The sequence below is a fragment of the Petromyzon marinus genome, chromosome 44, assembly GCF_048934315.1.
Source record: "Petromyzon marinus isolate PM22_M1 ecotype Great Lakes invasive population chromosome 44, UKy_Petmar_22M1.pri1.0, whole genome shotgun sequence".
In the NCBI taxonomy this organism is placed as follows: Eukaryota; Metazoa; Chordata; class Hyperoartia; order Petromyzontiformes; family Petromyzontidae; genus Petromyzon; species Petromyzon marinus.
This window is the reverse complement of record NC_133710.1, coordinates 222,221-239,623: the sequence shown is the minus strand read 5'-3', so window position 1 is coordinate 239,623 and position 17,403 is coordinate 222,221. Positions and strand designations below refer to the sequence as shown.

At 42.4% G+C, this 17,403-nt stretch overlaps 1 protein-coding gene across 2 annotated transcripts in view; it reads left to right on the top strand.

Annotated features, from left to right (window-relative positions):
• LOC116951840 (cAMP-dependent protein kinase catalytic subunit alpha) overlaps nt 1-17,403 on the top strand; it is a 92,529-nt gene that overhangs the window by 42,332 nt on the left and 32,794 nt on the right. The window contains exons 1-2 of one of the 2 annotated variants that reach the window (XM_032970615.2): nt 11,123-11,451; nt 15,525-15,586. In XM_032970615.2, the coding sequence (XP_032826506.1) occupies nt 11,445-11,451; nt 15,525-15,586 (69 nt within the window). In that variant the 5' untranslated portion in view covers nt 11,123-11,444. Of the gene's footprint in view, nt 1-11,122; nt 11,452-15,524; nt 15,587-17,403 lie in introns of those variants that run through there. The other variant, XM_032970614.2, reaches the window with a different exon arrangement.

Here is a 17,403-nt window from a genome sequence, read left to right as displayed (position 1 = left end):
CAATCACTGTCTAATCGCATGCCTATACATGTCACCGTATGTCAATAGTGATTAATTGCGAGCAGCCACTCATAGTTATTGTGATTTTTGGGGCCCAAAAACAGTATAATGTACACACAATCGGATTACGCATTGCAACATCGCCCCTTGAAAAGTTGGCATGGTCCTCGTATAAAAAAAGTCTTGACTCATTGAGGCTGTTTTAGGCAAACAAGCATAACAATAATTTGTTGTGGTGCATCTAGAACCTATAGTGGAGTTTTGTTGTACAAATCATATGAAATATAATCATAAATAGTGGGTTGAGATAATAACAGCTTAATTCATACTCTTTGGTTCTTTCGGTAAAGTCACATAGGTAGAAAAAATAATAGATCACGACGTATCGATCGCAACACAAGCAGTCGTCATCAGGTGAAAAAGAGTTGAATTAATGTATTATGAATATAAGCATCAACTTTAAGCAAGGTTTCATTAAAGTAGTCTGAAACTTAAAAACAAAGTTGAGTGGCTTTGGGAAAATATGCATCTTGCAGCAGGACAACATGCTTCTAATCTCACGTGCATCAGTGTTTTTAGAGGGCTCGGTGATTGTTGCATAGGTAGTTTGTGTAGTGCCCACAGCTCTACTACGTAATTAACATGTTGACTGCCAAGCCCTTTTTTTGCCTTGTTCGCATTCTTCTCCCCTTGCAGCCAAAATGCAGGTCGAGGGAAACAATGCAACAAAAATGGTCACTAGTGGTGGGAATGTTTTCTCCTGAAGTTGTATATTTATTTGCCCAGCACCATATTTTAGAGACATTGTCAAGAGGCGGAGGCCTTTGGCGATGCCTGAATGCAGATGCGCTGGTGACTTTCAGTCCTAAGTTCCAAAAGGTGCATGAAACAAGGATGTTATGAAATGTTTTTGTTCAACGTTTCGTGAGATGGGATGGCTCTAAGGTAATCTGGCAGAGTATTCCACACCGATGGAGAGGCGACTTGAAATGCTCTGTCGGTCATTACGGTTCTGGTCAGTGGAATCACAGCAAGGATTTGCTGGCTGATCACATAAGTCTGATCAGATTGTGAGTTGTTCAAACACAGATGGGCGGCGAATCTGTCAAGAGCCTGGTGAGTGATGGAAGCAGCCTTGAACTCGATACATTTCTGAATCGGCAGCTAATGAAAACCCATGAAAAGTGTGGTAGACGTGTCACGATGTGATGCCTCGTAGATGACACGTGTGAGGCTGAATGTGCTGTTGTCTGCTGAGGTTACCAGATGATCAGCAGCGAATTGCAGGAATCTAGTCATGTGTTCACAATACTGCAAGCAAGCGTGCTCAGTCAATTTGTCCAGTACCACCAGCCTTAATATTGCGGAGTGCCCGGATGTGATAGTTCCAATCACAGCAGATGTTTGTAATGCTGCAGTTGAAATTGAGATGTTTGTCGAGCGTTACTCCAATTACCTTTACAGACTCAGATAGGGCACCAACGTGACAGTGACGTAAATCAACAGTATTTTCATTAGATTCGAAGCTTTCGTGACTGCAGGAATTACTCGTGTAGAAAATAAAATCAAATAATAATGGAATACGATGTTTCGATTGCAACACAAGCAACCATCATCAGGTAAGAATGAATGAGAAAAAACAACCATAGTAAACTTATGAATATAATGCAATACAACACAGGGAGTCGACTAACACAACAGTCAACACCCCAACTGGTTGATTACGTTCTGCCAAAGAATGACAAACAGAAAGACAGCGCCACTGTGTTGATGCCTTAAATAGAGATGGGGTTGTGGCAGAGAGAGGGGGGGGGGATTGGGGTAGAGGACAATTAGAGAGTTGTGTGGAATTCTGGACCATAGTGGCCAGAGGAGAGACAATGGACTATAAACAAACCAGCACGGCAATATTTAGAGCAAGAAAATCGGAAGTTTGAGAAAGCAAATTTAGTAAAATTAGGAAGTGTAATGCAATGCAACACAGAGAGTCGGTTAACACACAATTAAAGCATAGCCTGGTTGATTACGTTCTAATACCTTCTATAATCACCCAGGAATGTCTGTCCTTAATGCTCGTGACGTCACTCCACATCGACTAGCCCCCCTCATTAATATTCTATGGCAGGTGACGTCCTCCAAATGGACACCCCCCCCACCCCTCATTAATAATCATGAGCGTGTGGCGTCACTCAATATGGAGTACTCCCCCCCCCCCACTAATAATCATGCGCAAGTGACGTCGCTCCATATCGAACAGCCCCCCTCATTAATAATCATGATCAGGTGATGCCTTCCAAATGGACCTCCCCTCATTATTAATCATGAGCAGGTGACGTCACTCCACATGGAGCACCCTCTCCATTAATAATCATGAACAGGTGATGTCACTCAACATCGAACAGCCCCCCTCATTAATAATCATAAGGTGACGTCCTCCAAATGGACACCCCCTCCCATTTATAATAATTAGCCACTGACGTCACTCGACATGGGGGGCCGAGGCGCCTCCTTCCCCCTCCTCGGCGTCAACTTACAATCCTCGCGACAAAGGCAGAGCCCTCACGTCACGCGATCTCTGTAACGCTATTGAGACATCAAAGTAAAAAGGATGTCATGATAAACCAGGGATTATAACCTTCGAATGAAATAGGTCTGTCACCGCGCCCTTCTAAATTTCACATGCATTAATGCAATGATCCATAATAGAGGTTTTTGGGTTAGATCGTGTAAATATATTAATGTGTCGTTAAAACCCGCCACCACCTGACACAGCCAACTAGTAAGGGTTGTCACGTAAACAGAACATGCCAATTCGTCACTAGTACAGTACACCGGTGTGTTGGAGAGCCAAGCCACAACATTTACAATCTGAGTACAACGTTTCGCCAGTAATTACAACTAGCTTCATCAGGCAACAGCCAGATTTGTGGAGAAATCTTACTGTTTCGGTCCTTATATAGAGGCGTAGACGTTGGTGACCATGCTTCTGCGTTCTTGCGCAATGTGGGGGGGGGGGATTACTGAGGCAACGTATATTATGCATGTACATTATCCAGGCCCTTTGAACTTATCCTTCCTGTCTTATTGTGTTTATTAAAATAACCCTACCAACGGTAATCCCTAATTGAAGTATGCTGCCCTTTGTAGGTATGCATTTAAAGAATATATTATTTTATTATTCGCTTCTACGCAGCACTAAGGCGGTAGCTATCCGAACGGTTAAAGTTATTTTGATTTCTTTCAATTTCGATAGATTATCTAATTCGTCAAAAACCTCTTATGGATAATATTGGTCGCAAAAGCCTACGTGTAAAACCTAATGCAATGAATATCATGTCACGGTCTGCTTTTCGCTTGCAAGTTTCAGATTTACTGCAATACACCCGTCCTTGGACAGGCAAAAGGCTAGTGGTTGAGAATGATCCAGCATCAGTCCGTGCCCATACGTCTCTACACCGGTGGCCCGTGTGTAAGCACAGTGACTTTCAAGGCCCCCAATAGAGGGCATGAAGTTTGTGTTTTTCCTGTGGCCGCTTGTGCAGAATTGGCTTCCGACAACACGTTGCTGCTTGTCTTGATTTTGAGTAGTGTCAACATGGAACTACCATGGGGGCGCTTGCCCTGTGTGTCAATATTTTCTTAAGTTTGTGGAACAACAGTGTATAAATAGCAAGTATGTTAGTTACGTGGATGAGCAAAAGTCTTGATTTGATTCTCCTGACTCAATAACTGCTTTTTTCTAAATTACCCAGACACTGCGGAATCTTGATCTCGAGAACTAAGCAGAGTTGAGCCTGGATAATGCTTGAATAAGTGGCCAGAATAAACAGAACAGATATTATTGACTGTGGGGCTGTTTGGTTGTTAGCTGCAGGCAGTGCACCAATATAAACTGTTATACAGTACATCTACACTCTCATGTCTCTTTTCCCCGCCATGACCAACTCTCAACGACTAGCATAATGAAGTAATGGTCTCATAATCCCCACGACCCCTAGAGCAGCTCTCATCCAGCACTATGTTGACAAAAGTACTCTGCTGATACACATGTATTAGAATAAATTATTAATAATAATAAAACGCAAACAAGCATTAGAAACATCATGGGAGCTCCTTTGCCAGTACCAAAATATGATAATATATGTGGCATTGTCTTTGAAACTGATTTGTCCACACCAGAGACAGCTTTCTTTTGAGCCTCGTCTCAAACGGTGTTAGCCCAGAGGACGCCAAAAGACGTCCAGCACAAAGACAATGCACTATCAGAGTAATGAGAACTCGGGGTGAGCATCTACATCATGGGACCTCCTTTATGCCAGTACCATGGTTTTTTTTGCATTTTCACCACAAGTATTGTGGTTAATGCAGACATAATTCCTTGTAAAAGGTTTGAGTTTGGTGTTTTAACAACTTAACACCTCTTTTGTTGCCAGATAAAAGGGGAAAAAACCTATTCTCAAGCAATATAAACATTTGTAACTTTTTGGAAGTAGACACCTTCAAAGTGCGCAATTTAAGATACAAGCCACACAGATATGCAGTGAGGCCAGAAAGTTATGGAACCTTTTTCAAATCTACAGCAGCAAATAACTCAGTAGATCATCTGGCCCCACTAGAAGAGGGCAAAATGGCCCACGGGTGGAGTTGTTTGGCATTTAACATGTGTGAGAGTGTGTGTGAATTTTCACAGTACATTATTTATGGTAACATGCATTCCAACAGGTTAGACCTGGCAGGTAGCCCCAGCATTCTGACAAACATGTTTGTTTGGAAAAAATAACAAGACTTTGATTTCAATTTAAAATGGCAATCAAGCATAGGGTTTGTTTTGTATTCTACAGTGTTTCAGTTGTACTATCAACATGCCAGGAACAGCGAAAATAGAGCTGTATCACGATGCAAAACTAGCCATAATTTGCTTTGTATTCCTCCATCTCATTTTTATTTCAGGTAAAAAAAAGTGTCTCCTCTCATACTAACAGTGGGACAGCACTTATTTCTATTGGTGGCACTGAGCCAGTTCATTGACATAAATTCCACATTGTTTCTGCATTCCCATAACAGTGCCCCAGTCTACATATAAAATTCACTGTTGACTTCCAACCAGAGTCGTACTAATTGTAATAAAGATGACTTAAAGATGAATACCTATATAAACAATGAACAGGTGCAGTTCTAACACACCCACATTCATAATTTCTAAATAAAGAATATAATAACTTGTTGAAAGCTAACACGGTCTTCATTGTTTCTAAGTGTAATAGAGACTGTATTTCCGTGTATGAAGAGCTTCATACATATTTACCAGTTTTTGTGTTGATATATTGAACATGCCTTTGACTAAATCACATGCAATGCGCCTAATTTCATAGCATCTCGGTAGAGAAACAGACTTTGAATCTGGATATTGTTTGGATGGGCAACCACCATGCACAAAACAGGTGTCATAGGCTACTGCAAGCCTCCATTGTCAGCAGAGGGAAGTGTACCCAAAATCCAACTTTTATTCTCCTCTGCCTTCACACACACGAAACAGTCTCCCCACATGGCGTGGGGAGACTCATGCAGCAGTGGGCTGATGAAAGGGGCTGTGAAATAAATTGGAGACATGTTATTGGTTTTTTAGGGTTTTGTAAAATTAAGATATCAGATTGTGAAGGTAATTCATTTGGGAACCTGTTTAAGCCCAATTTTAACCAATGTAATTTTGTTCTTTCTGACTGTAGAAGACTTTCGACTAGCTTAAGTCTGTGACATCAGCCAATATATTTTTTCCAAATAACCATAGTCAATTATTGGCTTTGAAGATGGTGGCAACAAATTAATGCAATATGGCCAAGAGAGCTCAGTAGTGTAAAAACAGAGAAGCAACAAAGTTACTGCAGGGGTGCAACGTTCACATAAAGAGTTCTAGGACATTTTTAGGCCAAACTAAAGGTATACTTTTTAAACTGTATCTTTTACTAGTGAAATATCCTCATCTTAGAAGTGGTCAAGGTAGATTTCGCTTTAAAGCTTTCATGACTGCAGGGATTCATTTTCTTGGTTCTTTAGATAAAGTCACAAAGAAGGGAAATAATAAAATAATAAAAAATACAACATAATAAAATGAGCGCTGTCTTTCCGACAGTTCTGTTTCCTCACCTGAGGAAGGCTACTTGTGTTGTAGCCGAAACGTGAGAATTGTATTTTTTTATTTTATTATTTCCCTTCTACGTGACTTTACCGAAAGAACCAAGAAGATGATCAAGGTAGTTTAGGGGGATAATACTAATCCAAAGCATGGAGTGGACACCCGTGAGGTCCCAGGCAGCCACCTGTGATTAAATTGGATTATCAAGTGTAGCAAGTTGATAGTCTCAACCAGTCCCCAATAACAGCACAACAAACGATCATTAAGTGGACAATTTTCATAGGGCATAATAAAACAAGGTCTGTTACTTAATAAGGATTAGAAGCATTTTAAAGTGACGACGGGAAGTTTTGAGTGTAAACATTACAGTAACATGTTGACCTGAGAAGTGGAAAGTGGTACAGTTGTTTTGCGAGCTGCAGTATAAATCTACTGACCTGAGTTCAATTGTTGGCCATGGCTAACAACAGTTGCCATTGATATAAAAACTGGTCCTGCTCCCCCCTTTCTTCACAAACCCATACTGGCCAGCGTAGTGAAGTATGGTAAAAAAAACACATTGACATGGCATGGGGATTCTTCATTGGTGGATTGTGAATAGTTGGTATTTATTTATTTATTAGCATGACTTTAAAAGTGGTTTAGTCAATGATCCAAATGTAGATTTCTGTTTCTTATAACTTCACACCAGCCACAGCCTGAATAAAATTGAGAGGAAAAGGTTAAAAAAACTTCCTTTATCACACATGGGAAACCACGCTTCTGTGTGACAAAATGTTTCCTGCGATGCACAACCCTTTCCTGGTGTTCAACCATCCAGTGTTGTCAGTGGTAATGTGGGCTTTTCACACGTGTTTGCCGACAGCAATCGGCGTGTGCAGACTCTGAAGTCGTTTGAGCCGAGGTCTCTTGAGCATTGCGCACACGCATGCACACGCATGCTCACGCCTGCCTGCAGGATTGTGTAGAAAAGTCCTTTATTTAGGAGCAGGTGGGAGTGCCATGAGACTCAGCTGCTTGCTTCTAGGGGAGACTTGGGTATAAACATTACAGGAACATGTTGAGGTAAATCATTTGCATGAGAGTGGGATGGCTAGGATAATACAGTAGTGCATTTCACAAAATTATGTATACTCTTTGCCCCTTGTCCAGCCACTGCTAAATTAATTAAAATCATTAGTATGTTTGGTATTCTCGCCATTTTTTCGTGTAAGGATATCACGACGTAGCCACTTTTTCATGGCCCATTATGAGTTGTTGCTCTGGAGACATGATTAGTCGTGATTTCGGGGCAGCGTGAAGGCTGCCAACTTCCACTCAGCCTACAACATGGTGTGGGTTAAAGGAGATTAAGCTTACAAGAATCATCCCCTGCTTCACAACACTATGCTTGGTATGGACGATGCATCTACGTGTCCCCATTTGGGCGACAGCTCACTCCGGTTCCTCAACCACAGAGCTACCAAAACGCTCATTACTTGCGCCGACACTCGTCAATTTCGACACAAGCAACATGCCATGAGCAAATTAACCCGAACGTACATATGCGGATGCTATTGCCCTGACAAAACAAGCAGCCACCTCCAATGACATCGAATCCACCTTGAACTGGGACCTAAACACCATTGAGGGATTTTTTTCAGGAAATGGTGGCTCAAGCCAAACCCCCACATAACAACTCGCTGCTTTTCATCATGATAACAGAAATGCTTAGTGCATCCTGAAAGTGTTCTTTTGCAGCAACACTGCAACATTACCCCTCTCTAAACGAACTAGGAGGTAAGCTGGACAACATGGTAACTTTCCACAACAATTTGAAGGAGGTGCCGCTAAGATGAAGACAATGGTCAACTGACAAGCAAAAGTTGGGGAGCATCGACATCTGTAGAACTGATGCTGATGCATCCGTTCTACTGATGTACTCCGTAGTTGAGTACTGGGCACCAGTATGGATCAGACCTAGCCACACTCAAATTACACTAACACAATTTTGTTCCTGGGTAGTAAGTGTTATTTCGTGATTGCTTAGGCCTAAAAAGTATAGAAAATGGCTATTATTCCCCACAAACTTTGCTTTTGTAACCGGGACAGTGATATTTTGAAATTTACCTCTTTTCAATGAGAAAACGGGCGAATTTGTGTCTCTTGGTTCACATAAAGTCAGAAAAAAACAACATGAATCAAAATTAACATGTATTTATACTAAACTAACACAAAAATTACTACAAAAGATTTAGAAGTGAGTAGTTTTTTGAGATTTACGATTTTAACGAACCAGCCCCAAAATGTAGTCTCCCATCATGTTCTCGTTATACTGTCCTTGGTAGTGGTGATATGGATTTTGAGGGAGATCCTACAGCCCATTGTGCTGTAGTTCTTCACCAGAGTCTCAACCAGCTGCACATAGTTGTCGACCTTGTGATTGCCCAGGAAGCCACGAACCACTGCGACAAAGCTGTCCCAAGCCGCTTTCTCCTTACTCGCGAGCTTCTTGGAGAATTCATTGCATTCGAGGATCTTCTTTATCTGTGGTCCGCGCGTAGACACCGGCTTTGACCTTTGGCTCAGACGGCTTAGGCAAGAAGTCTTGAAGGTACTTGAAGGCTGCCGACTCCTTATCTACAGCTCTGACAAATTGTTTCATAAGACCCAATTTGATGTGCAGTGGTGGTATCAGCACCTTCCAGGGGTCCACCAGTGGCTCCCACTTGACGTTGTTCCTCCCCACAAAGAACTCGGTCCACTGTGGCCAGTCCAGCCTGTGGTAGTGTGCCTTGGTGTCCCTATTGCCCCAAAGATAAGCAGGGAAACTTGGAGAGACCGCCTTGGAGACCCATCAGGAATGCTACCATTTTGATGTCTCCGATGACCTCCCTTGGTCATCGGAGACTATCCAGTCAATTCTGCTGTAACGCGTATTTTCATAACGCGAATTGATGAATGTATTAGGGAACACCTTTTTATAATGCGGACAAGAAAAATGGATATGATTGGATTGAGTGACCTGAACTGTGTCGCGTGAGTAGGAATAAGCGGTTGTACGGCTGCCTCAGCATACCATCACACAAGGCGGGATGCTGCTGGATGCTTCTAGATGCTACACCTCAGTCTTATTTCAGCCTACATACGCATCTCATGTGTTATCGCGAACTGTGCTTTACCCTATATTTATTATAATGCGATTTTTCCATAACATGGTGTTATTCAGGAACGCAACTACCGCGTTATAGAAGAACAGACTGTACTTTATACCACGCTAGTCAGTGTGGGTTGGTGAAGTGGGGGTAGTGAGAATGAAACCAGTTGGCACTTTGCACTGTCCCCTCCTGGTTTTCTGTGTATATGTGATTAGACGAGAGAAGCAGTCTACCTCAGCATGTTTCAAACCTGATGAGAGCTCAATGCAATTCATTATCTCTTTTGCAAAAGAAACATGTTATGAGGCATGTAGTAATTCATCCCATCCTCTATTTGATTAATTGCCATGATTTAGGATAATAATTCAACTCAATAGTAATTTTGTTCTCGTAGTACATGGCTTTAAAATTCCCACGTACGTGCAGCGTTTCACTGAACTTTGCTGTGATGTATTCTTTCACGCACTATATCATTTGTTCATTGACGGCTTAAGAGTATATTTACATTGCCGAATCGGAGACTTGTTTCATATCTGCGACCTAAGTTATAATTTATTTCCATGGTAATGCAATTCATAGCAAAGGGTTGTTTTGTTAATTTCCTGGCCCTGTTATGGTAACATGGCATTCCCACAACTGGCTCAGGGCTACCAGCAGATAAGGGTTACTACAATTATCTTTTAAGCATGGAAGCATGATAATAATTTAACTTTAAGTTGAGGGTTTTAGTAGTTGTGTGGAGAAGCACTTCTTAGCTAAAATCAAGGTGGTACTGATTTTATTGACCAAAGCAGAATGGTGGGTTGAGCCAACCCTCGACCCAGATTTAAACTTGCCATTTTCCAATCATGGGATGAGTGCTCTAACCATATCAACACGTGGCTTTTTGTTCCTGAATATGCTTTTCCAGCAACTGAAAATCTAAAGCAATTTTCAAACACTCCCTATGTTTAATTTTTTCTCCCAGTTTTATTCCAGTTTTTTCTGTTTGTATCGTGTTATTAGATGACGATGTGTCTGTTTGAAATACCCAGGGAACAGTGCAACACCTTGTGATTTTAAACTAGCCCGAGTTGATGACGTAAGAAAAGCTTCTAAATTAATTTGAAATTAGACCTTTTGTCCACACAAAGTAAGTATGCTTTTTATATGCCCTGCAAAGAGTGTAGCGTGGCAAGAAAATAGAATCTTTAAAGCTAAAATTTATATAAAGTGAAAATAAAATTATTTTTTCCCCCCACATTGCATTGGTCTCATGTCCATACTTTTTGTTGCACGGTTATTGGTGACTGGGTTGAAAGCATTACCTTTCTCCACTTGAGAACCCAGTTTACTCAAAGGTGAAACCTGGTTTAAAACCTAGGGTATCAGTAGCTCTAACTCCGTGTTCTCACGCGATATTAGCAACCCCGAGCAATGTTGTTAACAAGTAAAATCCTTGCGCTTTATTTATTTCATTTCAGAGCATCACTAGATGTCTTTGGGCAAGAGAGTGACAGACCAGGCTCGGCCGTACAGTGTTGCTTTTAAAAATAGACGGGCTGCAAGTGCAGCAAGGAAGGAGCAGCACATTCAGATGTACGGCTACATAACTCCAGCCTGTGCGCTGGAAAAGCTATGCTTTCAGGAGATCACTTTCCTCATTACATTGCCATCGCGGTAGCTTGGAGGTAAAAATAAACAGTGTCTTGCAGCAGGCAGAATACGTTCCCTGCTGCAAATGCAGCCCATGTGTCCCCAGGTATTCCAATGTCTTCAGTCGGCGAGGGAGTAAGCGCGTGCGCGCTGCGCGTGCGTGTGTGGTGTTCTGCTTGCGCTCGCGGGGAGGGGAGTGGTGGGTGGGCGTGAGAGGGAATGAGCGAGCGAGGGAGTGGTGGCTCGAGGCAGTCGTGCGTTCGTTCCTGTGCGCGTTCGTTCCCGTGAGCGCTGCCAACGCTTAGCCGGCAAGCAGCTCGTAATCAACCGTCCGGCTCCTCTTTCTTCCACCGCCACAGTTATCGTCATCTTTATCCTCGTCTCTGCCTTTCGTCCGTCCGTTCGCCTGTGTGGTTTGTGCCGCGGGCCCGCTCGGCTGAGCCGTCGGGCCCCGCTGGCAGGGTTCACCGCGGCGGCCGTACCCTGCCAGACTGGTCTGGGCGCCACCGTCAACGTTATTTGGGAACCCGGCGTGCGGGATGGACGGTAAGGCTCACGTCACCTACGTTGGCTGACCCTGCTCCTTCTTCCCCCCCCCCACCCTCTCTTCACGGCCTATTATTAGTCCCTTTCATTTCGCGGCTCATTCATTAAAAGCGGCCTATTTATAGCGCGCGGTAGGGGTGTACGTGACAAGGGCTCGCTCACCGTAAGAGACGTTGCATTTTCGTGTTTTTGCACCGCGCGGTTGGGTGCCACAAATGGCACGTTCGCATGGAGCTGCCTCTCTGTTGCACCGGCGGTTTTGCTATTTGGGCTCCCTTGGCTGAAAATTTGCAGAAGCAATTGCCCATTTCTATCGTTGCTCCCGTGAGCAAAATGAGCTGCGCCTGGCTTCTGCCACGTCCGCCCTGAGAAATGAAATGTCATGAGCAGTCACCTGTGACAGCACCCTCGCACCCAAGGCAGGCTTGCAGTAGGGCTCAACTAGAAAAACAGGCTATCACGAGGGGCATGGAAAATCACACTTTTGGTTACCTGTTGCGAGATACACCTGTGGGTGGCTCCTGTGAGACCTCCGTTTGGCTCGTCTTGTGAGTCAATAATACAGGTCTCAAGTGACTAGCTTAATACATTCCTGTCTATCACCAAACAGAGCTGGTTGAGAAAAAAATGTTTTTAACAGCCATAGCCATTTGATGTGTATGTTGTTGATTCAAGGGAGACCTGTGGTTGATGATCCATTGCCTCTGTTCAATATACATGTACAGTATTCATGCTCTTTGGTTTTATTCGGTAAAGTCACGTAGGTAAAACAAATAAAAATGAAATAAAAGAAACAATTAAAACACGACGTTTCGGAGGCAACACACGCTTCCGTCTTCAGGTGGAAACAGTCACTGCAAAAAATCGCTGCTTCTGCTAATTTTACCAGGTTTTACCTACGTAACTTTACCGAATAAAACTAAAGAGTGAATCCTTGCAGTCACGAAAGCTTCAAATCTAGAATGTACAGTATTCTGTCAGTTCACTGATGGATGCTTCTGCTAATTTTACCAGGTTTCGGGAGATTCGTCTGATAAGTTGTTATTTTTAAAGGAATTTTTACATGCGGGGGAAAACTAGATTACTTTGATAAAAACCCAGATGTACCTGGTCATTATTCTCAAATGTCTTGAGACAGGTTTAGGACCCGATTGCTACACGATCATTGTGTGCTCACCTAGCCCCACAGTGTTTGGGAGTGTAACAATTGCACGTGATCCACCAACCGTTGCCTCCAACGCGGTGTATCAAAGGGGTGCACACCACCTTATCTGACATAAAGCGACAGCCAGTTTGTGCCTGGTGTCTCCTTTACATGAAAAACCTAGAGGTTGAAACACACTGAACACACATGCATGGCATGCACATGCTTACTCCCCCACTGACCAAACATCGGACTGCCTGCACACACAATTGCATTGTATTACCAAATGTTAAATAAAGGTTTATGGGCCATAATATTTTTGACACTAGTCTATTGATTACACCCAGAATGCGAGGTCATTCATATATGTAGAGGATTCTGGCGGCTGTGTCGTTTCCGTTGCTCGATTACTTGCCAGCGTTTCATTTATTTTGCTACTAATTTTCTAGTCGAGTTGTAGAGTCGTGCACGGTGATGTCATCGTGACGTCAGGATGCATGGCGTTAGTCATGATGTCACTACAAGCTATTTGATGCCACTGATTCGCACACATGCGCGATGGAAATATGGATCACTTGTTAGAGAGAGAACAGTGAGTGGACAATACCTTACGCACGGAAATCCAAGCTTATTTACGAATGCCAGTTATAGCCTGTATGTGAATAGCTGGAAGGTGATCCTTTTTGTGAATAGGTTTAGTTATGTGACATTGCAACACACATGTGCATGCATGTATGCAGGCACATTACCTGTAGCTGGTATAGAAGGTTAACACAATGGAATGTTAACTTTTAACATTTGTCATACCATTGTTTTACATGTAAGTTGCATTTACAATAAAACACAACTCGCTTGGTGTTGGTTATTCAGTAGTTTTGCATTAAAAAAACAATAACCTACGCATAGTCAAACATGGTGATTTGTAAATACTGTAGTGGTGCAAATATGTAAGGCTTGCTTGTAATTACAATAAATAATGTCAGTAGGATCTGTATTATAGTGGCTATATTATTTGTTCCGTTAAACGGTGGAGAAAAAATATGCATGAGAATAAATATTCAGCCAAGCAAGTAGACTGCTCGAATTAATTCTGCATAAATAGCTTTTAAAAAATTTCTGAATGTAAATCTCTTAATACTCTTCACAAAGAGGGGGGGGGGGCAGGCTGTGTGAAGAAGGAAGTGATTTTTCTCTCTTGATAATGTGCCGTATTTACATTAAGTGACGGTAGTGCAATTCAATGCAAAAACATGGAAAGTGCCGTGACAGGAAAGTGTACCCATTTGTCCGAGAAAGGGCTTCAATGTCAATATTTTCTATTGGCAATGAGTACAGACTTTTGAACAATTGCCTTTGGGAAAAATTGATTTCAAAGTCATTCTGGCCAAAAGATCGATGTGTGCGTGCTATAGAACTTTAGGTTGTACACAGCGTTGTTTATAATGAATGTGCAACATAGTGCAAAAAACAAACGATTATAACATTGGGTTTTAGTCCAGCCCTGAAGCAGTTTTTAATATCTGTTGATTTATAAAGTGTGAAGGAGCACCATCTTGCATAATGTAAGAGAGATGCCTGTTATAAGTAACAACAGAAATTGTTCCATGTTGGTATCGTCGGGAGTTTGTCCTAACTTTGTGATACTATGCTGAATAAGGGAGTTCCAAGAAATGTTTCTTTGCTTCATGATTTGACTGGCAGTACAAGTGGGATATATGATGATATACTTTTTTTAAACTGGTTTCCTGAACAAGAAAGCTCTTTTATATACGGGGAGAGTCTCATGAAATAGGTATGTTAAGTTGAGAGGATAATACAGGCATTCCTTGACATACGCGATAGATGCGTTCCTGAAAAAGCGCGCGTATCTCAAAATGGCATATATTAAAAGCAATTTTCCCATAGATAATGGTAAAGGAATGGGTTAGGGGATTTCACTCACACTCACAGACATATATTCGCCTTTATTATCCTAGCCTATATCAATACAATACATACACAATATAATACTTTAAATTAAAAGGAAAATAATGTAAACTCTAATATACTTCCTAGAAAATAGAAATTTTAATTAAAACAAATACATTCTTACTTGTAACTTTGCCGGAGTTGTGGAGAGGATGGATGGAGACGAGTAAACTTGACAGCGTACGATCACAACGAGAGACGCGAGACAAGGGAAGAGTGCTGGTGTACACGCAGCAAGATGCTGTACACTATAGTACACTAGTTATCACACCTGCACTGGCTGCTGGCACTGCCATTGGGTCGCGGTGCCAGGCTAGGGTGCCATATGTCGCGTTGCGGATGACATTCCGAAAATGTCCTCACGTATATCAAGAAAATGTCTAAACACAAAGCGGGCGTTATTCCAAAATGGCATCTCACAAAGCGCATAAACCGAGGATTGCCTGTATACTTATGATGCGATGAAGCATCCATGCTGCTGGCTTATCTGAAAAATATAATCTAGACAGTTCTCCTTGGCTGTCCCATTGGCCACTCATACCCTTGAGCCATGCCAGTGGAGGCTCTCACCCTATTGGTGGTTTTCCACTGGCTATTTGCAAAGCGGAGCCAGAACCAAACTGAAACTCTGATCTCATAAGACTGATCTCATTTGAATCTGGCTTTGGACCAAGCAGGGCCAAGAGCGAGCTTTGTCATTCATCATCCGTTGCGTCAGTCAATAGCCTTGGAAGTGTGACATTGTCACATGCTCAATGTGTGTAATATCAGTAGAATGCCTTGGATGCTGCAATGGAAAAACAACCTGGATCCTCCTGAGCCACGCCAGGCTGGTTTGGTACAGGCCCAGCATGGCTCGGTTGTACAATGGAAAAGAGAGTTCTTATGTATGTGCTATATGAGGATGTACATTGGACGATTTAGCCTGCTCATCTTATTTTTTTAACATTTCTTGTTGCAGTGAAAGAGTTCCTGGCGAAGGCGAAGGAAGATTTTATGCGAAAATGGGAAAACCCACAGCAGGTGAGAGCAAGGCAAACCGCACAGCTTTACACACACAACAGCAATCAATGTTTGTGAGCCGCAATGCAAGATGGGTTCCTGATGCTGTTTGCCAACATTAGCACGTTTGGCTATGTATGGTGCGAAATAAGTTCAACATACATACAGACAACATCGGCACTGGAAAAACTCAGGGCAGTGGGTATAGATGGTACTGGCTCCACCACATTATCTATGCTGGGCTTAATAGGCACTCACTAACAACACTCCACCACAGTCTATTTAGGGATGCCAGCCTCCAACGAATGTTTGTGCATCTAAAATGTAAATTGCTATACTTCAAATATAATTAAGAATACGTTGAATTTTTATTAAACCTCAACAGTTGTGAGTTTTTCAACCTTTGCTCTGTTGGAGGTCACTCATTCCATATGTTGTTCCATATCCTAAAACTCCCTTCCCACAACTATAAACGCTGTTCTCTACCGGCCGCTATTCAAGTCCATGCTTAAGACCTTTCCTTTTTGCTCAGCCTATAACTGACTGCCTCTGATTCATAATTGGTTCATTTTTGTTAGGTCGTGTAAATAGGTTTGTCGTAAACCCTCTTCCATCTGACACAGGCAATTAATAAAAGTGTCACGTGAATCAAACGTGCCAAATGTATTACTTCTTCAGGTACACTAGTTTGGAGAATAATCTCACAACATGTGAATGGGTACACATTTGGGGGGATATTACATTGGGCATCATCAAGTTAACAGGAGCTCAGATCTTAAGTGCCTCGCTGTAAAATAATTAGTTGGGATGTGATCATATTTAAATGCTATATATACAGCCCCTTGTCAATCCACTGCTGAATGAAAGTCTCTCTACACTGTCAGTCATGGTGATTGTTTGGCCATACTTTACTAAATCTTGCCTCAGTAGCTCTCCCGCTATATTTTTTCACCTGATGACGATTGCTTGTGTTGCGATCGAAACGTCATGATATTTTTATTATTTTTCTATCTACGTGGCTTTACCGAAAGACCCAAAGAATACATATTTTACTAGGCTGGTATGTGCGGGTTGGTGAAGGGGGTAGGAAACCCAGGACTCATTTAATTTAACTGAGATTGGGGCCATCCATTTAGTACGTATGCATGGAGGGGGGGAGGGGGGTTAACCCAAATGCGTACGCTTGCGTATGGGGGGTCTACTGACAATGTACGTATGCATGGGGGGGGGGGGAGTGAAGTCTCGATAATAATTTGTCTACATTGGCCTTCAAATGAGTTAGATAGTCCGGCGGTGGCCTATCTGTTTGCTTAACCAAATTAATATTATTAATCCTTCTATAGGATTCGGGGGGGGGGGGGGTGTGTCAAGCTTACGTACTTGCTTACGCAGGTGGGGGTGTCAAAAGTACGTGTGCATACAGGGAGGGGGGGAGGGGTCAAGTTTTGACAGATTTTTTTGTGTACGTACTAAATGTATGGCCCCATTTTGGGCACAGTGTCTTATGTCACCACAAATTTGGTCACATTTAAGTCCTTAATGAATCCAAATTTGGGCAGCAGTTGGTGCCTCCAATGATGAGTCTGTGGGTTCGGGCCCTTTCTGTGTCGAGATTTACGTTCTCCCCCTGTTCTGGATGGGCTTCCTCTGGGTTTTTCAGTTTCCTCCCATATCTAAAAAAAACCATGCAATGTTACTGTTATTGACCATATATCCCAATGCAAATAAATTGCCTGCAAATGTATCAATTGGGATTGCACGTAGCAACATCACCGCAAAAGCTTGGTGGGACCTTCCTGAAAAATAGGCTTAATGCTCAGTAAGGCTTCCACCTGGGT